The 26,973-nt window shown below is 44.8% G+C and overlaps 1 protein-coding gene across 1 annotated transcript; it reads left to right on the forward strand.

Annotated features, from left to right (window-relative positions):
* The first annotated feature begins 7,480 nt into the window (after positions 1–7,480).
* MAB21L3 (mab-21 like 3) lies at positions 7,481–24,863 on the forward strand. The gene is made up of 6 exons (XM_054389178.1): positions 7,481–7,528; positions 9,352–9,492; positions 15,293–15,584; positions 18,681–18,862; positions 20,832–21,026; positions 24,630–24,863. The coding sequence occupies exons 1-6, from the start codon at positions 7,481–7,483 to the stop codon at positions 24,861–24,863; spliced, it is 1,092 nt and encodes a 363-aa protein (XP_054245153.1).
* The last annotated feature ends 2,110 nt before the right edge of the window (positions 24,864–26,973 follow it).

Raw genomic sequence — 26,973 nt, forward strand, 5'->3', positions numbered from 1 at the left:
TGCTTCAGCTAATGCAACAGACTTAATGCCTCTGGTAATTAGAGCAAGAAGTGATGGGTCATCATTAGCAACTGCAAATTAAGGAGTATTTCATCTGGAAGGCAGCATCTTCAACAGGGCTTATTTGTTGGCACTGCAGATCATCTGTGAGTCCGAAGTGGTACACTGGGCTGACTCATTTGTGTGATTTAGCAGAGGCTCTTTAACACGTGCTTACTGTTCCGTGTGAGTAGTTTTCCTAAATAGTTGCCAAACAGAAAAAGCCACAGCGTTGGACTTGCCCATACAGTTAATATCACTGTTCTTATTGATGTGATGTTGGTGATTATTTTGGGTTTGTCGTTGTACAGTTCACAGTTCGGATTATTTTTGGTGGTAGGTTTGAAATACATTTGTCATATCTATGAGAATGAAGCATGAAGGAAGGAAAGCCAGACAAGCAGGGAAAGCATTAGTAATTGGCACCTTCAGAAGGTACAAGAGCCAGTCTAGTGCTGTTCAAGGTATGTATTCACCCCACTTTTGTGTGGGCTTCACAGATCCACAGGCATATTCAGTTTTGGATATTGCCAAGGGCATGAATGAAGAAGATACCAATTCAGTATTTTTGCAGATATTAGGAAATCCTCTTGTGTGACAAGCAGTACTGGGGAAGTGATTGTACCCCTGCACTCAGCACTGGTGAGGCCATACCTTGTGCTCAGTTTTGGGTCCCTCACTACATGAAGGACTTTGGGGTGCTGGAACAGGTCCATAGAATGGCAACAAAGCTGATGAAAGGTCTGGAGAACAGGTCTTGTGAGGAGCACAAGGTACTGAGGGTACTAGGGTTTAGTCTGGAGAAAAGTATGCTGAGTGGAGACCTCACTCTCTGCAATTACCTGAAAGGAGGTTGAAGCCAGATGGGTGTTGATCTCTTGTCCCTAGTCACAAGTGATATGATTAGAGGAAATGGCCTCAAATTACATTGGGGAGGTTTAGGTTGGCTGTTAAGAAAAACTTCTTGACTGAAAGGGTTCTCCAACACTTCAGGGAGATGGTTGAATCCCCTATCCCTGGAGGTGTTTAAAAGAGGCACGCAACTTGACTGCTGTGTCCAGTTCTGGCTCCTCAATTTAAGGAAGATGTTGAGTTGCTCGAAGGTGTCCAGGGAAGGGCAACAAAGCTGGTGAGGGGTCTGGAGCACAAGTCCTATGAGGAGAAGCTGAGGGAACTGGGGTTGTTTAGCCTGGAGAAGAGGAGGCTCAGGAGAGACCTTATTGCCATCTACAACTGCCTGAAGGGAAGCTGTAGCCAGGTGGGGATTGGTCTCTTCTCCCAGGCAACCAGTGTCAGAACGAGAGGACACAGTCTCAAGCTGCACCAGGAGAGGCTTAGGCTTAGGCTTAGGCTGGATGTTAGGAAGAAATTCTTCACAGAATGAGTGAGTGGCCATTGGAATGAGCTGCCCAGGGAGTTGGTGGAGTCACTATCCCTGGAATAAGACTGGATGAGGCATTAAGTGCCATGGTTTAGTTGATTAGATGGTGTTGGGTGATAGGTTGGACTTGATGATCTCAAAGGTCTTTTCCAACCTACTTAACTCTGTGATGCTGTGAGATGTGGGACATTGTTTAGCACCAGTCTTAGTAGAGTTAGATAATGGTTGGATTCAATGGTCTTAAAGGTCTTTTCCAACCAAAACTGTTCTATGATTCTCATACTAGGATACTAATAAGCAAATGAAGACACAGGGACAAAAGAAATTAGCCACAAAACGAAACTCCATTATAAGGTGCTGTGAGGTTTACACTGAAATACAACAAATCAGCTGGATCATATCAGATGAACTTGAGCAGATCAGCAGGTAGGGAACTATGACTTGAGGATACAAGATATTGAAGTGTGGCTTGAAAATACTGGAGAAGCTGCATAAATCAATGGATGCTCATCTAGCAGAATTTGGGGGACTGTCGGTTGTCTGTCAGCTACATAAGTGATGCTGGTGACATCCTGAGGGAGACCAAAGAGGGAAGGAAGGTTGCAGTGTCCTCATTAAGAACTGTGAGGGTGATCCTGCCTTTCAGAAATATACCCAGACCCCACTGGGGGCTTAAGCCTCTTTCAAAAATCAATGGATCAGAAGGAAACGGATCAAAGATATCAGAAAAGTAGCCAATTCTCATCTCAGTTAGGAATCACCTTAGATACAAGTACATTTGGGGAATTTAATTTTATTAGTTAACAAAGCTCAGAGGCACTTTACAGGGCTCAGATCCATGATACCTGATGGATCATGAGATAATTCAAACCAAAGAGGCCTTTTCTGTTTGCACCTTCATGTCATTGGCTTTAGTAGGTTGCTTTGTATCTCCATGAAGCAGTTGTGAACTTTTCCATCAGTTCAGACCATGACTGACTTGGCTGTCAGGCTAACACTTGTTCACTAGGTGGGAATACTGGATGGGACCACATGGCCCTGGCTGATACTCAGTGAAGACACATTTCTGTGGCAGGTCATGGCTTAGAGAACATTAGCACTGTGTAAGTTGCTCAAAAAGCAAGGTAGCAAATGTTCTTCTTCAAGGAACAAAATATGCCTGGACCTGGAGAAAGGAAGAGAGTCTAAGTGACAGGAGAGATGTTCTTTCCTTCTGTGCTTCTCAAAGGGTGGGGAACAAGAAATAGCCTTTTTCCACTCCCTCTTATTGGTGTTCCTAGGACGTTAAATTGCTGCAGACTCAGAGAAAATGTTTTCTCAGGAGATGGTGTTCCACAGAATCACAGAATTGTCAGGGTTGGAAGGGACCTCAAGGATCAACTAGTTCCAACCCCCCTGCCATGGGCAGGGACACTTTCCACCAGATCAGGTTACCTAAAGCCACATCCAATGTGGCCTTAAAACATCCAGGGATGGGGCTTCTACCACCTCCACAGGCAGCATGTTCTAGTGTCTCACCACCCTTATGGTGAAGAACTTCTTCATGATGTCCAACCTAGACCTACCCTCCTCTAGCTTGGATCCATTCCCCCTACTCCTATCACTACCTGACACCCTAAAAAGTCCCTCACCAGCTTTCTTGTAGGTCCCCTTCAGATACTGGAAGGCCACAGTAAGGTCTCGGAGCCTTCTCTTCTCCAAACTGAACATCCTCTCTCAACCTGTCCTCAGCTCCAGCCCTCTGATCATCCTCATGGCCCTTCTCTGGACGCATTCCAGCACATCCATATCTTTCTTGTTTATTAGCCTTTGGATCTTGTGTCTCTTGGATTTTCTCCATTTGTAATCTTACTTTCCAATACTAGCACTGTCAAGATAGATGCTCTCTGAGAAGGACTAACCTGGAGCATGCGTTTGCTTCTGTAGTTTTGGTAGTTAATTGGAGAAAAGACAAAACAAAAAGTCATCTAGAAAAACTGAGCTTTGAATGGGGTGAGCTGCAAAATCCATGACTACTGACTGAGGTTACATGAGGGTTTCACTGTAACAACACATCAGCTCAGGGATCTCATATGAGGAGCCTGGATTCTTCATAGAATCCTTAAAGGTTCAAAAAGACTTCTAAGATCATCAAGTCCAATTATCAACCCAATGCCACCGTGCCAATAAACCATGTCCCAAAGGGCCATGTCTTCATGTTTTTTTGAACATCTCCAGGGATGGAGATTCCACCACCTCCCTGGGCAGCCTGTTCCAATGCTTGCCTACTCTTTCAATAAAGAAATTCCTCCTAATGTCCAATCTAAACCTACTCTGCTGCAACTTGACCCCACCTGGAGTACTGCATCCAGTTCTGGAGCCCCTATTACAAGAGGGATATGGACATGCTGGAATGTGTCCAGAGAAGGGCCACCAGGATGATCAGAGGGCTGGAGCACCTCTCCTTTGAGGACAGACTGAAAGAGTTGGGGCAGTTCAGTCTGGAGAAGAGGAGGCTCCAAGGTGACCTTCTTGTGGCCTTCCAGTATCTGAAGGGGGCCTACAAGAAAGCTGGGGAGGGATGTTTTAGGATATCAGGTAGTGATAGGACATGGGGGAATGGAATAAAGCTGGAAGTGGGTAGATTCAGGATGGATGTGAGGAAGAAGTTCTTCACCATGAGAGTGGTGAGACCCTGGAGTGGCTTGCCAAGGGAGGTGGTTGGGGCCCCATCCCTGGAGGTGTTTAAGGCCAGGCTGGATGAGGCTCTGGCCAGCCTGATGTAGTGTGAGGTGTCCCTGCCCATGTCAGGGGGGTTGGAACTAGATGATCCTTGTGGTCCCTTCCAACCCTGACTGATTCTATGATTCTATTTCCTCTCATCCAGTCACTAGTTACTTGGGAGAAGAGACTGACTCCCACCTTGTTACAACTTCATATCATTTCAGGTCTTTGTCCTCTTTTATCTCTGCAGATGTTCCTCTCTTTCTGCAGTCCCCTTTCTCCATATTCTTCTCTTCTAATGGAAGTTTTTCCCACAGTAATATTCCCTCTTCATACGTGGTCATCTGCCTCTCCCTTTCTCCTGTGTCCTGTGCTTTCTGGTCCTCAGGCAACAAATGAGAGTCCTGGTGATGTTTGTTTATCTCAGTGAGGTCAACACTGGCTCCTGTCTGCCATACCACCATGCTGCTTTTCCCATTACAGAAGGACTTATTGCCACTCTTAAGCTGTGTGTTTTGCTGTTGGTGTAAGGGCCTTTGTGGGTTGTAGTGTTTTCTGTCAAATACTACTCCCCTCATCCTCTAGCCTAATAAAATCCATGGATGCTCAGTGCCAGTTGTTGATCTGCTATGGTCTCTTGCATTCAGTTCTCGTAGCTGTTCCCCTTTCTTTCTTTGGATTCATTGAAGTCCAAGGAAATGATGAAGCAGCAGATTCTTACAACTGGAGCAAGGAGTTCTTGGAGTTGAGATGTTTGAGATGTTTGATGTTGCTTTGATACTGGATTCCTTGTTGCTTTTTCCTCTGCCATCTCCCCTTGCATTTTATTAACAGTGATGATAAAGGAGAGTAATTTTTTCTCTTCGGATGACAGGAGCAGGTGGGACCTGTTGCTAAATCCTTGGACTTCAGCATAAACATAGACTTGAACTTAAATATGCTTGATCATCAACCAAAAAGACAGTCCTTGTCCAAGACTTTATGCAACCTTCCCTCACTGTGAGCAGGGGGGACTGGGGACATCCAGACCCTCTTGGAGAAGTCTTCCCAATAGAAAAAGATTATATACATAAGGTGTGTTACTATATACCAGGGAAATGGCCAAAATCACTGCTTGCTTTGTCTGCAGCACCTGTGACTCTGGACAGTTGTCACAAGAAGGTACCTTCTTGTGCAAGAATGCAAGAAAGGCCCTTCATCTCACCTTGCTTCCTAACATACATCTGCGGTTCTGGGTACGATTTTATGGTACCAGGAGTGTTAAGGAAGTTGTGTTCTGCGTGTTCTGCTAACTTAAATGTTTTAGGGACAGACTTTGGATGGAATCTGACTGTTTAAAAGGCTCATTCTTCTCCCTTGCATGCTCTGCTTGGACTTAATCCTATCCAATCTGCGGTACAAGTTCTTCCTAACCTATTGTTCCACTCACCTTCTATCAGAACCTGCCTTTTGTCTGGCTTCCCTAGCAGAGCTCACATACACTACTAGACACACAGGTAAAAGATAGCCAGTATGTGAGCAAAGACAAGGTGTGGCTCCCTAAAAACTGTAGGGCTCATATTTTTCAGTGCCCAGGTCCCATGGAAGTTGTTTTGGGAAGTAAAGGCATATGTCTTTGTGAAGGAGTCTTCAAGTCCTTCAGCAAAAAGACAAAGGCGGAAGCAACATTTGGGGAATCAGGTGCCCTGCATGTATGTGTACTCCATTAATGTGCTTAGTATTAGACTGTTAATAAGGAACATCATGAAGAAGAGTGTGGCCAGCAGGTCAAGGGAACTTCTCCTTCCCCTCTACTTTGCCCAGGTGAGGCTGCACTTGGAGTATTGTGTTCAGTTCTGGGCTCCCCAGTTCAAGAGGGACAGGGAGCTTCTGGAGAGAGTCCAATGAAGGCTATGAAGATGCTAAGGGGACTGAAACATCTCTGTGAGGAGGAAAGGCTGAGAGTCCTGGGGCTCTTTAGTCAGGAGAAGTCTGAGAGGAAATCTTGTCAATGCTTATGAATATCTAAAGGATGGAGGTTGTGAGAATGAGGCTGGGCTCTTTTCACTGGTGCTCACCAATAGGACAACAGGGAATGGATACAAATAGGAACACAGGAGGTTTTGCTTGAGCTTAAGGAGAAACTTCTTTCCTGGGAGAGTGCTGGAACACTGAACCAGGTTGCCCAGAGAGGTTGTGGAGTCTCCTTCTTTGGAGACTCTCAGAAGCCACCAGGATGTATTCCTGTGTAATCTGCTTTAGGGGATCCTGCTTTAGCAGACAGGTTGGATTAGATGATCTCCATAGGTCTCTTCCTACCTCCACCACTCTGTGATTCTGCAAAGGATAATTAGCAACAACAGTGTCTGCCCTGTGGTAACTACCTAGTGCCTACCCAAGTGCTGCCTTTTGCCAGCTGCTGGAGAGGTAATAAATCAGTCAAGAGATGCCAAAGTTCAATTTCCCAGAGGAAATAATGATTTCACTCAGAAGTGGAGCATACCTCACTTAATAAGAGGCACTTAGCAGCATGGGATCTCATCTCTGTCCTTTCTCACTCCCTTCCATGTACCCTTTTTTTTCTAAAAGCCACCAACCCTCGCTGGATCAATGAGGCCTGATCAATTGTTTTTCCCTCTGAATTATCCATATGGGGTTGTTAGCTGAGCTGCTGGCAGAAAATGAGAGACAGCTTTCTGTCTGTTTACTGTAAAGAAAGCAAAGCAAACTACAGGAGGGGACAGGCTGCTGGATATTTACTGTCAATACAGCCGGAGAGAGAGAGGGGATATAAGGAGAGAGGAGGAGAAGGGAGCAGAGGCTTCAGACTGCAACCCAAATGAATGATCTGAGTGTAAATTAAACACCCACGAGGTTTCAGACGGGAAGTGGGTGCATTGAAGTCACCAAGGGATAGCTGAGAGAGTTTAACAAATGGTTTAGTGAAGGGCTAGTGAGGCAGGGAAGTACTTGTGGCATGCAGGATAATAATGCTGTACATGAGCCTACTGAAGCTGCAGTGCAATCTGAAAGGCGCTTCCAGATCTGCCCTGAGACAGAGCAGTAGCTGGGATATTTTGGAGTGTGCCTGCATGCAAGACCCACCATCTAAAAGTAATGAGATGAATAATAATGTTTGAACTTTGAAAACAATAACTGGAGCTCGTTCTCCAAAGCGGCTGGACATCACCCTTACAACTCAGACCAGGAAAAAAAGTGATTCAGAAAACAGCCATACTTCCCTGCTTCTCTCTCCTCTTCTTCATCCACAGAGGAATTAGGCGACCTGAGCTTCACGGGGCAAGAAGGCTCACGGAGCGTAGGTGAATGAGTGAGGAGTGAATTCACACTTTAGAGAGCAGCGAAGACCATCTTGCCATGAAACCATTCACAGACGAAGATGTAGAAATCTACATCCAGAGCAAGGTAAGGCTCTTTCTGTCCAGATTTTCTGTCTCCCACACTAGGTGTTGATTCTGAAGGGTGCCAAACTTGACAGTTAGTTTGCTCGCCTGCTGTCTTCATCTCTGAGGCAAGATTGGGTGAAGTCTCCTGAGAACTGTATTTCTAATGAGATTTCTAGGTTTCTGGTGCAGAATGTTATCAGAGATCCCAGTTGGTAGCCTGATTTTTCAAAGTGCTTGTCCTCTTCTTCAGATGTCCTGAATTTTTGCTCCTGATCTGGCATTCCAGATGTGAGACTAGTTGTAATTGCTAGCATTTAATCTAAGGAAAGATTTTTGCTTTTCTCCATGTCCTGTGGTCTGAGCTTGATAAAAACAAGACCAAAACCACATCAGGGGTTGCCTCTAAGAAAGATGCATATGGAACTAGAGACAGATATTTTTTAATTCACCCATTGGTCTGTCACCTCACTTTCTCTATATGCCATGATTGAAATAACATCTCATTAGCACATGCAGGCTGGAACTATGCTTTCCATTTCGTGAGATATTCCAGCATTTTTTTCCCATTATGAAATGGAGTAAAATAGAATAAAATCATGAATGAAAAAATACTGTCTAATAAGAGTAACTCTAAGTGAGCTGTAACATTTTCCTAAGGCTGAAATATTTCACCACAGTGCTTACCTAGATCCTATTTTATAGTCTGCTTTCCTCAACACATTGCAAGGCACAAAAGTGGGAAATAATTTCCAAATGGAAAACAGTTATGATTCCTTTTCTATAAAGGATGAAATATTCTAGTACCATGAAAGGGATGGTGAGAAAAGTTTGTTTTCTCTATGGAAATGTTTTGGTGACAAGTAGGTGTAATTTTGTGAGAGCTTTCATTTTCAGCCATGCAGTTTTGTGCACTCTGCATAGGTAATTCTGGATGAATAAGCAATGAGGAATACGTTCATGAACTTCGTTAACAGTAGCTAAATCTCCTTCTCTCTTTGGTAAATGTGTAAGGATCTTTGGGAAGTATTTAAATGTCCTTTGCTAACGTGGTTCCTTCATGTTCCTCCTATTGAAAGTCCTTGTTCAGATTTTGTCCATCCCTTTATGCTCCATTCATTTTTAGCCATAAGTGAAGATTCAGGCTCATCTTACAGTTTTCTGAGTTGTCCATCCTTCATCTCGGTCCTTCCAAGACTCAAACCTTGCATTGCAATAATTTTCAATAAATAATTATGTTACTAATTCTTGAACTGAAGAACTATCCTTTGAGTCATACAAACACCTAGTCCCCAGGGCGACCAGATTTGGAGAGATACTTTCTCACCATCTAGGAGTAGATTCTCATCTGAACTTCAGATATGAAGACAGTAATGACATTTTTAACCTATAACGTGGGCATCTAAATGCCACCACATATACCTGCAACCTGACTAGTGCACAGACTATCTGTAATTCTTGAAGTCTTGTCAGCTCTGGGAACAAAACATATCCTGAATGGTTAGTACACGCAGGGGAATAACTGGGAATTCTGCATCAAATGGATAAAGAATGAGACTGTAGCTGACTGATAATAAATTTATCCTTGTAATGAGTTCATCTTCCATCTTCCCTTCCATCTGATGGTACTGGCATGGAAATATCAATTAATGCTTAGCCATCTTTGGTGTTTACCATCTCTGTCTCATGGTACGTTGGTTGTAACACACAAGGAACAAGAAATTTTATTCCCAGGGCACCACAGGTACAAATGTTTCAGGAGGCTTTAAGATGATTGTCTGTTTCCTGATGGAGACAAAGACTGGAGTTACCTCTAATATGATGTGTCTTTCTTGGGGCTGACAGGTGGAACCACGACATTATCTGGTTTCCAAAGCAGTAGAGGAGGTGCAGAAAATCATCCAGCAGCTGACTGCAGAAATCAGCTATAAGGCCACACGATTCCAGGCTATCTCCAACTCTGGCATTCATAATGAGAATATTAAGGTATGAACAAGAGCTCTGATAAACTCTCAGGCAGCTTGTAGGCAATCAGTAAGTGATTTCTCCATTGTGTAAATATGGTGTGGACAGGTACCTCACCCAAAACACCACAGGTGATGTGTTGACACTTCACTGTGAAAGTACTAGTGTCTGACTGAATCACAGGGACTTACTCATGGACATCTTGCAACTAGAGGAACATCAGAGAGGGCTGGGTAAATCAGGCAGAGCCTCTTTTTACAGCTGCTGCTTTTACAAAGAGCATCTATTGCCAGAGCTGTCAATCTGTAAGCAGAAGCCAAAGCTCTTTGAGAGACAGAAAGAAAAACTTGTACAGCAGTACCAAAAAATGCTCATGCCTTGCTAAGCTATGACTCATATTTTTCACAGGTGGAAAACCTCTCAACTCACTAAAAAAAAAAAACAATAAAATAATCAAAACTACTTCTTCTGCTGCGAACTTCAGTAAGTTCCATCAGGAAAATATGTTTTTTCTTGGTCATGGATTGGAACTTCTTTTTTGCTGAGAAGAAATATGCTTGTTAGAGGGACAAACTTAAAGTCTTTCCATTTGAGACCATTGTGTATTAGAATAATAACATCCTGTCCCAGCTGTGACAGAAGACTGGTTATTTCTTGTGACCACTTCAGACAAGCATAACTCATGTGGAGATATAAGAAAATAATCATAGTAGTGGCAACTGCAGATGAAAATGAACTAGTTCATCTGAACCAGCTTGCATACTCTAAACTATGTCAACCCTTTGCATTAGAGTGCAGCTGGTTATTGATCAAAACAAAGCAAACATCTAAAAGCATGAGGCAGCTTAGGCTGCTGGAAGGGTATGGAGGTGGAGACAGAATATAATCATCTAGTCTGAAATGTGGCTATTGCTCCAGGAACACACACACTTGGATTTATACCTTTTCTGGAATTTCATATATCCCAGGGCATGTGGTCCTGCCAATAGGAATGAGCAGAGTGATGTAAAACAGAGCCACATCCTGGTCCACGTGTTCCTTAGTGCCATAGTCTGCCATCCACATCTCATACTGGAACAAACCTGCTTGGCTAATGAGGTCTGACAGGACCAGGGTCAAGGTTAAATTGCTGTTCTGGAAAACAAAACAGAACAAAACCAAGGCAATCTGTTCTGAGCAGTAATTTGATATTAGGGTAGGCTGATATGAACAACTTCTGCTTAGAAGAAATCCTTTAAATGTATTTTCTTAAGAAGTGGTGGATTTGCTATTCATGCTTAACTGAACCCAGTGCTATAAATCTGTGGAAGTCAGGAGGCTCTGACTAACTTTGTCTTGTAGGTATGGGGCAGCAAAGAATAGGTTAACGAGAAAATTTTTCTTCTTGGACTCCTCTGCCTCTGAAAAATTAGAATCTTTACTGTCATTGCTGACGTAACCTAGAGGAGACTTGTGTCAAAGGAAAACCAATGTATTAATTATTTTGTGTTTAATTTTGCAGCATCTTTTTTCTGTCAGTTAAATTTTCAGTGCCTTTTCAAAACTCCTGGTTTAAAAGGAATTAATTTAAAACAGCGAGAGATCCAGATTGGTTGAGAGCCTCCTTCTAAATATGCAGGCTTGGGTGAGGAATATATAAGAAAAGTCTTTAGATATTCAGTGTTTCTCTGTAACACAGGGAACAAACATTTGATACCTTTAAAAACCTAAAAAAAAAATAGATGGAAAACCCCAGAATATTTTATTTTCAAAAGTTTTAAGCATTTGTTTTAGTTGTAGCTGGCCATTTTTGCAGATGTCAACAGTGCAGGGCTGATGTAAAAGCTGTGGAGGCTTCAGTAAGGTGTAACAAGATGGTTAGTGTCCAGAGTAGTTCCTAGAAGAGCTTTGCCCAACAGCATTGCCAAGTTTTCATCTCTGCAGTCACGGGGGTGGTGGGGTTTTCCTTTAACAGATAGGCTCAAAGGAAGCTTGCAGCTTTGCTCTGTGAATGAATGACCTGGCACTTGCTTTCTCTCTGTTCTGTGTACTTCTTGTTTTCCTCTCTGCTTCCCTCAGGATCAGCCAGCTTTACTGGCCAAGTGGTCAGCTATGCTTCGGGGGAAGCGTCCATTCCACCCATCCATCCAGGTACAAAGCTTTCCTGTCACCTGGTGTCTGCCAGTCTGTGTGCCTGCTTCCTCCTCACCCACCTTGTTCTTCAGACAACTTCACCCACCTAACTGATCCTCTCATGACTATTTCATCCCCTCTGCAAGGGACTTGCTTTTTTGCTCACAGCATAAATATTTTACTCCTAACCTAATGCTTCTGCCTCCCTGGGATATCTTGAGCAGAATTACAGGAATAAGGCTGCATTTACTTTGTCCAACATACTGCAGGCAGGTTTTTAATACAACAGAATTGGCTGTAGGTTACACAGCCCCGACTCCGATGCTCTTCTTCACAAGAAAACTTGGCTGAGGTCTGCGGCCTCCATATGATGTACAAGTTGATTGTGTGATACAGCATAGGTGTGGGACTGGGATTTGTTTAGGCCAAGAGGATAGCACTGCCCAGCTTTACAGTGCCATCCCCAAACTTGTGATTTCTGCTGTTTCCTGGTAAGCCCCAGGTGTAGGAGCCTTGTGACTTATATTTCAAGGCACTTGTGTGACACAGGACTATAGAACCATAGAATCATTTTGGTTGGAAAAGAGCTTTAAGATCATTGAGTCCAACTGTCAACCCAACACCAGCATGGCCACTGAGTCATGTCTACATATTTCCTTAACACCTCCATGGATGGTAACTCCATCACTTCCTGGGGAGCCTCTTCTAGTGAAGAAACATATATGGCTCTTCACTTTAAAATCTGTTGGGTACAAGCCAGCACCTTGGTATAGGAAGGAATGGTTGTATATAATGTGGCCAAGGCAATGAGATGAGCAGTTGCTGCATGAAAGCTGTTGTGTTTTTTTCTTTATGGAGCCTAGCACTTTGTCATGAGGTGCTCACAGGATTTCTCAGTCCCACTAAACCTGACTTGTACAGGTCAGCTTGGTCTGAAATACGATGCTTCCAGTGTTCTCTTGTCTTTAGGCAGTTTATATTTGACAAAAGGGCCTTCTTGTGTTTCCTTTGCCATTTTTGTACCTCTTGCTGGCCATGTTTTGTATTTCAAATCTCTTGCCAAGGAGCGGAGATGACCAGCTGCTCCCTGTGGGAGAGGGAGCTGGGAGGGGAGCATGACAACATGGCAGCACCTGCCTTATGGTCCCTGAATATGGGCCCCAGGCAGAGCAGCTGGGGTCAGCCAAGATTCTGGATCATCAGGCAAGTTTGTGCTGATAAGGCAGGTCTGAAGTCAAACCAGGAGCACTCACTGGACTCCAAATCAGGCCTAGAGATGGTAACTACAGTCAGATATAGTCTACTTACTGATTGCCAGGCAAGTCCATAGTGGCTGGCTAAATCTGAAGTGAGAGGCAATGGGTGCAAACTTTAGCATGGAAATTTGAGGAGGAACTTTTTTACTTTTAAGGTGGCAGAGCACTGGAACAGGCTGCCCAGAGATGCAGTGAAGTCTCCATCTCTAGATTAATTCAAAATCCACTTGGATGCCATCTTGTGCAACCTGCTCTAGGTGAACCTGCTTTAGCAGGGGGGTTGGACTAGATGATTCACTCTGCTCTGCTGGAGTACTGCATCCAGGTCTGGAGCCTTTAATATAGGAAGGACATGGACCTGATGGAGTGGGTGCAGAGGAGAGCTACAAGAATGATCTGGGGTTTGGAGCACTTCTGCTATGAGGACAGGCTGAGGGAGCTGGAGTTGTTCAGCCTGGAGAAAAGGGAGGCTCCAGGGAGACCTAATAGCAGCTTTCCAGTACTTGAAGGGGGCCACCCTGAAGGAAGGATGGAGAGAGGCTGTTTACAAAAGCCTGCAGTGACAGGACAGGGGCAGTGGCTTCAAACTAGAGAAGAGCAGATTTAGATTGGATGTTAGGAACAAGTTCTTTACTATGAGGTTGGTGGAACACTGCAACAGGTTGCCCAGGGAGGTGGTTGAGGCCCCTTCTCTGGAGATATTCAAGGCAAGGCTCAACAGCACTCCAGGCAGCCTGGTCTGGTTGGGGATGTCCCTGCTGACTGCAGGGAGGTCGGACTAGATGACCTTTGGAGGTACCTTCCAGCCCAGACTATTCTATGCATCTGTGATTTCCAGAGGTCCCTTCCAACCCTCACCATTCTGTGATTCTTTGACAACAAGGCCTATGGCCAGGCACAGGCATAGCTGTCCTGCAGCTGGAGACCAGCACTCCTGCGATGTAGCCCAACACTGAAGTGAAGTGAAGGTCCCAGGCCGATGGGCAAGAAGTGTAGGTAGAAGCCTCAGAAAGGCTGCTTAGGGACACTAAAGGCTGTTAGTGCCCTCAGGGCCCTGACACCTCTGCAGTAATATTTTAAATCAGCTAAGCTACCAGGAAGGCCAACAGAATGTTTTGGATTATTCGAGGAGAGTGACAAGCGTGTTTGATTCACCTCGGGTGTATCCACCTTGCAGCAACAGCTGTCACTTCACATCCTGCTCCTACAGCAGCTTCTCCTTGTTAATGCCAGTGCAAGTTAGGCTCGTTAGCAAGTGGAGTTGAAAAGCTTCTGAAGCAACACAATAAAAGTCTGAAAAGAGTTTGAACACCCTCTCTGAATGCCATCATCACCAAATGCTTCCAAACTAGTGTTTGGATGTGTCTAGCTACCCCCTGGGCCAGTAGAGAGGTTTCATGGTGTTTGTGACACCTTATTTACTCTTTGCAAATACTGATTCAGCACTAGTTTTATTGGGCATTAGAAGAAACCTCTTGACTGAAAGGGTTCTCAAAGGCTGGAACAGGCTCCCTATGGAGGTGGCTGAGTCCCCATCCCTGGAGGTATTTAAAAGATTCAGAGATGTGGTGCCAAGGCACATGGTTTAGCATCAGACTTGGTGGAGTTAGATGGTTGGACTTGATGATCCTAAAGATCTATGAAAATAGTCATCCTCGAAGTAAGGCCAATTACTGTCTTGCAAACAAACCAGCTCATGTGTTTGTTACCCATCAGTTACCTTTTCCATCCTTACACTGTTGCTGGCTTCTGCTCAGCAGGAGATGCAGTTTCACACTGTAGGGCTGGCCAAGAGCTGAGTTTATTTCTGAGAGTGCCACTGCTTGTGGAGGCTCAGGCATGTCACTTGCCTCATGCCTCTGTCTTCAAAGGCAGTCATACAGCGTGAAACACTTGTAAAATGAGTGGGCTGTAGCCTTATTTTACTGGTAGCTGTAGTGGACTTTGAGAGAGATCAGAAAAGTGCACTTTTTGTCATAGTTACTAATACTATTGAGCTCTAGGCTTATCTCTAGTACCTATTCTGAGGTAGTAACTCCCATTATTCTGTTCCCTTTTGCTGGATTTCAAAAATTCTTCTCTGGTGCCCTCCCACTCCTTGGAAGCTGCTAGTTGTTGCATCTCATGCAGTTGCAGATTAGAAATTACAAGGAATAGGGAAAACCGTGGCAGGTGTGGTAGCAAATCAGTTCACATGCTTCTGGTCTTCTATGGGCCATGGCTGTCACATCAGACTCCTAAGACAATTTTCTTTCAGTCTGTGTACCTTCAAAGTAACCCTCAGACAGGCATGGAACTGCTCCTGGCTGTATCCAGTTGTTCCCATCATACCATGGCTTTTCCTTCTCTCCAAAGCCTGCAGTTTTACCTATACTTCCTTAGCTCTCTTTTCTTTAATTCAGGCTCATGGATCTGCCCTTGTCTCCTCTCTCAATCTCTCTGAACTCTCCTAGGTCTTAGCACCCAGCCAATTCCTCATCACAGTCCCTCTGCGTGGCCTGACTGGGTACAGGGAATGCCAGGTACGGCACTGGCGCTATTACACCGTGCATGGAGCCAAGCTCCTCTCCTCCGTGCGAGACCCTGAGGAATTGCATCAATGGCTAGAGGTGGAGCAGTTCTCAAAGAGCCTTCAGCAGTGGCATGAAAAGGATGTGAACGTCGAAGGTGATCTGGTTCCAGCCAAAATCCTTATCGTCTTCCGGGAGCTGGTGGAGAAGTCAATTACCTCCTGTAATCTCTCCAGTGAGTTTAGTCGGGATAGATACAAGGGGAACTGGTTGTCTTCTGCAACTGATAGAGGGAAACCATCACACACACAAAGTCTTTGTTTGGCTCATGTGACCAGAAGTTAAAAGACAGCAAACCTTTCCAAAGAAAGAGAGCCTTTAGCCCATTGCAGCAATGCATGTAGGCCTGCACTGAAGGTAGAAATAAGTAGTCAAGCATTGGAACAGGCTGCCCAGGGAAATAGTGGAGTCACCATTCCTGGTTCAAAAAACATGTAGACATGGCACTTTGGGACATAGTTTAATGGGCATGGGTGTGTTGGGTTGATGGTTAGACTTGATCTTCCAACCTTAATGATTCTCTAAGTAGTTCTTGGGCTCTTTGTACCCAAGATGTCGCTTCTGTCTTGGGAATTTGGGTGAGCTGTCCAGCAACATCACCTTGACAGTTTAACCAACATGCAACTCAGATTTTCAGAACATTTAGGAATTTGTTAGGGAAACAAATTTTTCCACTACAGCACCTTCAATACAATAAGATAGTATAGGAAAACTGGATACAGGAAGGTTGCATAAGCCTGAGGTGAAAGTGCTTGAAGATTTGTATAGGGCAGATAATGCACTGGGGAAACTTTAACTGGTCATAGCTTTCCAGCATGGGGTAGTGGGAACAAAGTAAAAGGATTTCTACTTAAGCAATGTTGGACAAGTAGTCTTTTCCTCACTGTCCAGGCTCCTCCAGTCCTGTTCAGAAGAACTGGACTCAGGAAGTTAGCTTTCAGTAGTGGTGATGATCCCTCTATGAGCAACCCAATGTGTTCATAATGGCCACATCTGTAGCAAGATGCTGCCTGAACAGTCATCCTCAGTGCTGAATTCTTAGCATCCTACAGGCATGTGACAGACTTCAGCTAATGAACACTTGGCTTAGTCCAAGCTGAATGGTCTGTGCCCATCTTTTCACATTAAGATACTGTGACGTGATCAAATCCAGACTGTGGTGCCTCTTCTCATAGCATGTGTCCAGGATGATATTGCTCAGCAGCAACCTGATATGGGTCTTCTGTATTCCAAAGAAATAGGAGCCATTTCCACTCATCTCATTGCACTCTGAATTTTAGTTATAAAAGAAAACATGTTGAAGTCCAGCTCAGCTACATCATTGCATTCTTCCAGGAAATATGTTTGTTATTACAGAAAGGTTGATGGGAATGAAATTTTGCCTTTGAGGCTCACAGAAAAGACCAGATGGAATAGGCTTGCATCTGAGGGTTTAGTTATGTGAAAGTGATTGTGCTGCAGTGAAAACCTGCCGTTGTGTCTAGCAGCAGTACTTCGAGTTGTAGAGCCACTACCAAGGGACCCAGGGAGCGATGTTTGGGCTGATGATTCAGCTGCCTTTTTTTGTAAGGCCAGCTGGAAGAAGACTGACACAGAGGAGATGAGCTAAGATGGAATCAGGAGAAGTAATTACCATTTTTGTTCATTTCTGTGAAGAACAAACTTCATTCATCACACGGTACAACTAAACTTACAGAAAAAATTCCCTGATTTCCTTGCTTCCCTATTTTTAACTCTTTGAGCACCAGAAAAGAACAGAGCTTTTAGGTGTCTCACTTTGCATTGGTGAAAAACCAGATAGCCCAATTCCAAAGCAATGCATTTGAAAATGCTGTGAATGTATTTAAATGCTGCCACAGTGGCTGCTCTAAGGCTTTTCAACTTCTTGGGAGCCCTGCTGTGGTCTTGGGAGCAGTACAGTTCCTGCTTTGGTGTCAGGCATGGCTCAGCAGACTAATATGTAAATTTTACTGAATGTTATGAAGTTCTGGGTGGGAGGTACTTCACTATTTGCAAGGTAATTCACCCCTGCGCTTCCTGGAGGATGTGCTAAGCTACCACTGGGAGTAGGCAGGTATTTCCTCTGTAAAGGCAGAAGACATTTATCACTGTCCCTTCAAGTCTGGTGTGTGGGCTCCTTGTGGAATTGCTGCTTAGCCTGTGCCATTCAAAATGAAGTGGGTTAACACACTGTTATCTAACATGCTTATGGTAATCTGCTCTGTCTTTCACAGCAGTGAAGTAGAGCATGATCAGGCAATTGGCTCATCTAGTGAAGTTGAAGGGACAGTGATCCTGCCACAGTAATGGAAAGCTGCGTTCAGGAATACCTTCCATGAACACAGCTGGACCAGCAGGAAACATCTCACTAAGTCCCTTACTTGCAGCTTTCATTCCTTTCTACACTCTCCGAGCATGTTGTTCCTTGAGATGGGCCACTCTACTTTCACTGAGAAGACATTTTTTTTTTCCAGTCCCCACTGGGCTTACTCTTTTTTGACAGCTGTTAGCCCTTTCTGTATGTCTGCTTCACACAACAGGCTATAAACTCCAGCATTGTCTTCTATGGAAGTGCATCTCCAGAAATAAAACTTAGGGAGATTCCACAAAACATTCTGAATGACTGGTAATGATAAACCATTTAGTCTGATCACAGGTTCTCTGAAGAATTAAGGAGATCTTTAGATATGTTCATCTGGTCCCCTTTAATTTGCAGTGGTCTCCTTGTTGAACTATGCCATTAGAAATATCAGGTTGTACCAGTGGTCTATTTATATTTTTAAGGATTTGAGAGGACCCACGGAAGAAAACAAAAGCAAGATAACTGAGTATAAAATTGAGAACCTAGTTGTTCCTTCATCTGCTTCCTGTTTTCATTCTCCAGAGTAGATTAATGTGATGACCATTAGAAAGAAATTCTTTACTATGAGTGTGATAGAACACTGGAACAGGTTGTCCAGAGAGATGGTGGAGGCCCCATCCCTGGAGACATTCAGGGTCAGGCTAGAGGGGGTTGTGAGCAACCTGATCTAGTTTGGGATGTCTGTATTTACTGCAGGGGAGTTGAACTAGATGACCTCTAAAGGTCCCTTCTAACCCAATGTATTATATGATTTGGTGATAAATTTTCTTCCTTGTATTCTGCCTAGGGCACTGAAGAGAAACTATTAAGACAGAAGAATAGAACTGCAAGACCCTAGACAGCATCTTGCTTGGCTTGTGGAAGAGGACCTTCTCCTCTTCATTATCTTCTCTTGCTCTTCCTTCACAGGTAAAGTGACTGTGCTGGAGAGCTTCAGCTCTGTGGTCCGGGTGGCTGTGGAAACATCAGAGTCCCAGGTGGAGGTGGAGCTAGTCCCTGCTGTGGAGATCCCAACTTGCTGGCCTGAGAAAGCCCAGTGGCCTCGTTGCCTTAAGCGTTGGCCTTCCCAGGAAAAAGTGCAGTGCATCAAGGTGAACAAGTTAAAAAGCACTCTTTAACTCTGCCAGAATTTACCTCACAGCTGTCTGACAGTGATTTCCCAAGTGAAGGACCTTGTGGTGATGGCAGGCAGCAGCATGGTTGGAAGGCATATTCTCTAAAGAAATAACATTTCAAAGTATTCTGTCAGAATTTATTGTTTCTCCCCCTGCCCCCCAACCCCCTATTATGGTTTAACCCCAGATGGCAGTTGAGCACCTTGCAGCCATTTGCTTATGCCCCCCACCCAGTGGGATGAGGGAGTGAATTGGGGGGGGGGATGTGTGGAAAAAAAAAGTAGTAAAACTCATGGATTGAAATAAAGACAGTTTAACAGGGCAGAAAAGGAAAGGAAAATAGCTATAGTAATAATGATTATTATAGAACATACAAATCAAAGTGATGCACAGTACAACTGCTTACCACAACTGCTTAACACCACCAGCTGGGCTCAGCTGATTCCTCAGCCATGGTGCCTCTTGTTGTGGGCAACCAGTTCCCCATGAGCCAGCTATGTGCCCTTTTGGCTAAGAAGGCCAATGGTATTCTGGGGTGCATTAAGATGAATGTGGCCAGCAGGTCAAGTGAGGTTCTTCTCTCTCTCTGCTCTGCTCCTCTCTGCCCTCTGAGGATGCACCTTGAGTCCAGTTCTGGGCTTCCCAGTTCAAGAGGGACAGGGAACCGCTGGAGAGAGTCCAATGGAGGGCTGTGAAGGTAATGAAGGGACTGGAGCATCTGTCTTATGAAGAGAGGCTGAGGGCCCTGGGGCTCTTTAGCCTAGAAAAGACTGAGAGAGTATCTTATTAATGCTTATCAATATCTAAAGGGTGGAGGCCAATAGGATGGGGTTGGGCTCTTTTCAGTGGTGCTCGGTGGTAGGAAAAGGGGCAACAGATGCAAACTGGAACACAGGAGGTTTCACCTGAACTTAAAGAAAAACTTCTTTGAGGGTGTTAAAGGACTGGGCCAGGCTGCCCAGAGTGGTTGTGGAGTTTCCATCTCTGGAGAACTTAAAAACATGTTCCTGTGCAAGCTGATCTAGCAGGCCTTGTTTTCTCAGGGGGGTTGCACTAGATCTCCAGAGGTCCCTTCAAAACCCTACCATTTAGTGATTTTGTGATGGCCAGCTCCCCCTAGTTCATATAAAGGGAATGGTATGATATGGTATGGAATACTGCTTTAGGCCAGCTGCCCTGTCTGTGTGGGAGGGCAGTATGAGAAGCTGAAAAGTCCTTAACTTAATATAAACACTGCTTAGCAACAACTAAACCATCAGTGTGCCGTCAGCATTATTCTCACCTTAAGTCCCAAACACAGCACTATACCAGCTGCTTGGAAAAAAAACCAGTGAAACCAGGACACCCCCCCCACTCACACTCTGGTAGTGAATTCTATGGAAGGAAAAATGAGTTAACTGTTTATTGCATGAGTCTCTCATGGACAGCTCTGCCTTGTCTAGCCTGGTGCTGATGTACATAATTTTTGTTTTTCTGGTCTGCTTCATGTAAGCCTTCTGCAAATGGACTGCTATCTTGTAGGTTTCCCTTGAGCCTCATCCCGTCTTTTCCCTTCATGCTTGGATTCTGACAACCTCAGTTGCCATGTTGCTGCAGGTCCTGTGTTGCCTTCCAGTCCTGCTCCCCTCTTATGCATCATCTCCTGCTCCACATGAAAGTGCCTGCAGAGCTGCTCCTTTTTGTAGCGCTGTTGGTGCTCTACCTGAATCTCCTGGAACTAACAGGGTTCAGCACACAAGGAAACAAACCAAACTGCATGCTTGTTTGGCTCAGAATTAGGAAGGGAGCATGACTCATGTTTGCTGCCTCTGCTAACCCAAAAGTGTGTTTGGAACACACAAAAGTGTGTTTGTGAGATGCCACACATCCTCCCTGTAACGTCTCTCTGCATTGCTCAGAGAAGTTTGCCTCTGGTTTGAAGTCACACTTCCCCTTTTGTTCACAGTCTCTTGGGTTTGACCTTCTGGCCCGCTCCAATTACCACTGGCAGCTGTGCTTCTCCCGCGCTGAGCATATACTCATGGAAGGACTTGATGAAGATGGTGGTTGTCGCATGAAGTGCTTCAGGGTCATGAGGCAGATGAAGGAAGATGTCTGGTGTGCTGGAAATAAGCCTGTCATCACAGCTTACCACCTTCAGGTAGGCATCACCATGATACCAAGATACAATCTCACTATCTGTTGCAGTGGCTTCCATGCACTCATGTCAAAATACCATGGTGTAAGTCACTGTAGCATCTACGTGGATTCCAAGGGGACTATCAAAACTGCAGTACCATTTCATTGCTTTACAGTGGCAAGAGGTTTAGTAAATATATGTTCCAAACATCAACCTGGAGGAACATTATGATTGCAGCAGCATAAATAATGTTAGTCGAGGCTCCTGCTTCATTTTAACTTCATGTAGGTAATGTTGTCTTTGACTGCATGATTTCCTCCTGCTTCTTGACTATCCCAGCCATGCATTTCCATCTCTCTGTCTAGAGGAAAACTGTGCCTTTGTGGATTTACACCAAACAAAATTCTCTTAGGTGAATATTATCTCATGAATGAGGTGCAGACGGCAGTTCTGGTATTGTTTCACCTGAGATGGGAAGGGAAGAAAGAGGTAAAGGGGTGGTAGGATCCTCCCTGTACATAATTCAGGATTCAAGATGGCTTCAAATAACATTGATGAAGAAGAGACAGAAGGTTCTGCTATGACTGTCCCCATATCTGACAGCGTGTGGACCACAGGCAGCACCATTTATGAGACAGCAGAACAATTCTGTTTTCTGGGCCTCCATCCTCTTGGAGCTTCCAGGGAAAGGTTGTTCTTCTCCCACATTGAAGCTTCAGGCTACTAATTGTTTGGTAGCCAAAACAGATGCAATGCCAAGATTTCTCCTAAATAAAAGGTTGTGAACATCAAAAACTGTTATTGTTATGGGACTAATCTAAGTCATGATAGAGTTGAAAAAGAGTTGACAAGGCTGGTTGTAGCTTAGCAGAATGCAGAACTTCCTGGTGCTTGTTAGAACAACCTGGTGGGAAAACCTGTCATGGGTAGGACAAAGTGGAAAACCATTTAACCATTAGTAACAATCTCTTTCTCTGGCTTACGGAGAAGAGGAGCAGAAAGTGCTGTTGCACAGACTCTTGATCAAGATAAAAAGCTCTTTAAAAGCTCTTCAGTTCTTTAAATGTATTTCAGGCTTTTACTGCAAGAGAGGATTGGCTTACCAGGAAAAGGAATGCTTCAATGTTGCTTTCATAAAGGAAAAAAAAAAAAAAAAAGAAAACAAGAGAGAGAAACAAGCAGTGGATAAACCAGCAGTTGAGCAGAGGCTTAGTGTTGGGTTTCTTCACATTATGATGTTTTCCCTGTTGGAGGCATCTAACAATTATGATTTAAAAAGACTCCACATGAAAAAGGCCCTTTATGACAGAGGAACTCCTGTCCCCAGAAGTTCTGAAAGCCTTAGAGGGCCAAGTAAACACACTCACTAAGCGTACCTCCGTAGGAATGAAATCCAAGACCAGGAAGTCCGAAAAGACTTAGTTGCACTTTGAAAGCTAACTCTATGCTTCTGGTAGACAGCTGGGGATAGATGAGCTGTGTGACATCTGACTGGAAGAGGTGGTCTGTTTGCCTTGCCTCCAGGAACTTTATTGCAACTGCTGTCTGTGGATCTTGCTGAAGCAGCATTAGTGTGACAAAAGGTAACTGCTCTGCAAGTCTCCAAGGAGTAGCTCTTGCAGAGTTACAGCTTGAATTCCTCACTATGTCTTGTGTTCCCTGGCAACATTAAAAAAGTCTTTGTGGTTATTGCAGCTGTAAATAAAAAGCCTGACCACTTTTCAAAAGCTGTCTAGGAAGAAATTTGTCAGCAGTATAGAATCATAGAATTGTTTTGATTGGTAAATGCAAGTACCTAGGGAAAATTCTACTCTTACAACTAGTGTGACCAGCAGGATATGTACTCAGTGCTGGTGAGACCACATCTTGAGTACTCTGTTCACATTTGGGACCCTTATTACAAGAAAGACATTTAGGTGCTGGAATGGGTCCAGAGAAGAGCAACTAAACTGGTGAAGGGTCTGGAGAGCAGGTCTTGATTAGGAGCTGAGGAACTGGAGTTGTTTAGTCTGGAGAAAAGGAGGATGAGGGGAGACCTTCTCATTCTCTACAACTACCTGAAAGAAGGTTGGAGTGAGGACCGCGTTAGTCTCTCCTCCCTAGTAAGAAGTGATAGGACAAGAGGAAATGCCCTCAAGTTTCACCAGGGAAGGTTTAGATTGGGTATTAGAAGAAAATTCTTCACTGAAAGGGTTCTCAAAGGCTGGAACAGGCTCTCCAGGGAGATGGTTGAATCCCCACCCATGAAGGTGTTTCAGAGCCATAGAGATATGGTGCTGAGGGACATGGTTTAGCACCAGACTTTCAGAGTTACATGCTGGTTGGACTCAATGATCTTAAATGTCTTTTGCAAACAAAATGATTTTATGATTCAGTCTTAGGAAATTCTGAAAAAATGAGCATAAATACTACTGTAATAAAAAAATAATAATGTCAGAGCAGTAATCATAGGCATTTTGTTATTTTAACTCTGGATTTCTCAAATGTAAAATTATGTAAAATAAACTTAGGGGCAATAGAATATTGCACATGCTGTAAGTATCACGTCAGAAAACAGCAGGCTGCACTTAATCCAGAACTGTGTTGATCCACAGAATAACAGAATGGTAGTGGTTGGAAGGGACCTCTGGAAATCACCTTCTAAAGCAGATTCACCTAGAGCAGGTTGTACAGGAATGCGTCCAGGTGGGTTTTGAAAGTCTCTTGAGAAGGAGACTCCACAACCTCTCTGTGCAGCCTGGTCCTGGGCTCTGGTACCCTCAAAGTAAAGGAGTTTTCCCTGAAGTTCAAGTGAAACCTCCTGTGTTCTAGTTTGTACCCATTGCCCCTTGTCCTGTGACAGGGCACCGATGAAAAGAGCCTTCCCCCATCCTCTTGACTTCCACCCTTTAGATATTGATAAGCATTGATAAGGTCCCCTTTCAGTCTTCTCTTTTCCAGGCTAAAGAGCCCTGGGTCTCTCAGCCTCTCCTCGTATAAGAGATGCTCCAGTCCCCTCATCATCTTCATGGCACTCCATTGGATTGTCTCCAGTAGTTCCCTCTCTATCTTGGAATGGGGACCCCAGAATTAGACACAATACTCCATATACGGCTTCACTAGGGCAGAGCAGATTTGGAGGAGAACTTCCTTTGACCTGTACCTGCAGTAGTCCCTAGGATTCTCAGTCTTGGGCTGCAGATCTGTGAAGAGCTTCAGCACAAATACAGCTGGAGTTAGCACATAATTGCGCTGATCTGTTAACTGTCTCCCTTCTTGCACCTACTGTACAACAGGCCATTTCCTACAGCCTAAAATGCCTGGCATTTCTACAGAGACTCCTGCCGAGGATGGCAAATAGGCCAAGACCGTTTTCCCTAGGCCTCTCCTGCAGTCAATGGAGTGGGGTTCCTCTGGGGAGAGATCCTAACCAAGAATGTCCTGAGTTGTTCTGCTTGATCCCCAGACGAGGCTTTAGTTGTGTTCCCTCCCTCCCGCAGAAATGTTAAGACCGGGAGACAGCAACGCAACTGTCTCTGATTTCTAAGGCTGTCAACCATTTACCAGCAGTAGAACTGACTTGGTAAGCTTGTGAGCCCTCAACAGAACCTCTAACACCTCTCCTCTCCCATCTGCTTCCTGCAGACAGTGCTATTCTGGACGTGTGAAAAATACCCACGCACCAAGGATTGGCGCTGCTTCCCCAAAGCCTTTCTGCGGCTGGTGCAGAAGCTGCACAAGTGCGTGAGCCAGCACTTCCTCAAGCACTACTTTGTCAAGAACACCAATCTGCTCAAATATGCCAACACCAGTGACCTGGACCTGGTGGCCAGCAAGCTGGCAGTCTTCTTGGAGAACCCCGTCTTCTGCCTGGACTAAGGCAGGGAAAGGTCTCCTCACCCCAACCCTGAGCCAAACCCCCACCTCCTCTCCCTACCTGTGGTGGTTCTTCCTGTCCTTCCAGTAGATGTTGCAGCTGGCTTTGTCAGACAGTTGGCACATGCGGCGCGAAAGAGAAGTGTCAAGCTGGCAGCAGTGGGTGGTGAAAACCGATGGGGAGGTATCACTTGATGCCCAGCTGATCTAATTTGCTTTCAACAGTGACAGCCTGCCTGGGAGCTACAGCCAGTGAAACCCAACTTCTGTGTCAGTCAGAGCAGGCAACTGTCTTGTTCTCTGTCTCTAGTCATGTGGCACCTAAGCAGAAGGATGGTGCAAGGAAGTCTCATTGTGCTGCCTACTGGCTGTGTAACCTAGCACAAGGATTATTGTTGCCTCCCCCTTCCTCACAAGGACAGTGGGTTTAACTCCCTGCTTACCTCACAGGCCAGCTCTGAGGAAAAGCAAAGGAACATTTCTGAAGTGTACTGTAGCTGGAAGCTTGCTCAGAGGCACTTCAATGCCTCCATCTCCAATTAAATGGGACACTGCTCCGATACGACAATAACCGTGCTACTAGGCTTGAATAGCTCAAGGGAAACAAGAGGGGGAAGAGTGGTTTGTGCCTCCTCCTCAGATTTCTCTCCTCCACTTCCAGTTTTCTTCCAGTTGCTTCAGATATGTTTTCTTCATGTTTCCTTTGCCAGTTGTGTTAGTGCCATATAACTTGGGGCTTTGCCAGAGCAGAATTTCACTCCCACCCTGAGCTTGATCCATCAGGCTGGAGGAGGTGGAGCAGGTCTTTCCCTAGTTCTTAGCAACCACATATTTTTGGGTGGTGTACAGAAGGAGAATATTTTTGAAAGCCTGTCATCTCCAAAACCCCCAGTGCTTTTAATACAATAGATGTTCAAAAAGAAAATCAGTTCTGATGTTTCAAGAGAACAAAGTTCTCTGGTGAGTATAAAGAATGTCGAGTTTAATGTTATTAAATCACTGAAACTAAACCAAAGTGGGTCGGTTTGGTTTATTCCTTACACCTGCACAGGAAAGTGAGTATCTCCTTTGCCAAGGGAGGTGGCAAAGAGGATTGGCAGCCCGTCCTCCAGGGAACTGCTGGAGTGGATGGCCTGCAAGATGACCATCCGTGGCAGAGGATCTCCCCCTTGTGTCAGGTTGTGGTCTAACTGCATCGTTAGCACAGCCTTTGCTTTCTAGCTTCATCCTGCACACGGACTACAGAACGGAGACTGTATGTGGAGTATGGTCACAACTGCACGGGGCCTGATGAGATTCATCCCCTAAAGGAGCTAGCAGATGTTATGGAAGAAGCCCTTTCAATCATCTACCAAAGGTCTTGGGAGTCTTGAGAGGTCCCTGCTGACTGGAAGCTAGCCAGTGTTATTCCAGTCTACAAGAAGGGCTTGAGAGAAGGCCATGGGAACTAATAAGAGTTTCTAGTCTAACCTCAGTTCCTGGAAAATTATGGAGAAATTTATACTGGGTATAACCAAAAGACATTGAAAGAAAAATGAAGTCATCAGGCACAGTCAACATGGCTTCCCAAAGGGAAAGTCCTGTCCTGATTTGATATCCTTGTATGATAAGGTCACCCACCCAATGATGAATGGTGAAGGGAAGGCAGTGGATGTAGTTTTTCCAGATGTTATTAAAGCTTTTGATCCTCACTCTCACAGCATCCTTCTGGACAAGTTGTCCAGGTGTGGGGAGAGTGGATTTGTGGTGTGCTGGGTGAAGAACTGGCTGAAGGGCAGAACTCAAAGGGTTGTAGTGAATGGGGCTACATCTGGCTGGCAACTGGTCACCAGCAGTGTTCCTCAGGGTTCAATTCTAGGTCCAGTTCTGTTCAATACTTTTATCAATGATCTGGATGTGAGAGTTGAATGCACCATCAGCATGTTTACTGAGATCTCAATATGGGTGATGCTGTTCACAAGATCACAGGATGTCAGGGGTTGGAAAGGACCCAAATAGATCATTGAGTCCAACCCCCCTGCCAGAGTAGGACCATACAATCTAGCTCAGGTCACAGAGGAATGCATCCAGAGGGGCCTTGAAGGTCTCCAGAGAAGGAGACTCCACAACATCC

Source organism: Indicator indicator, chromosome 1 (genome assembly GCF_027791375.1).
Source record: "Indicator indicator isolate 239-I01 chromosome 1, UM_Iind_1.1, whole genome shotgun sequence".
NCBI lineage: Eukaryota > Metazoa > Chordata > Aves > Piciformes > Indicatoridae > Indicator > Indicator indicator.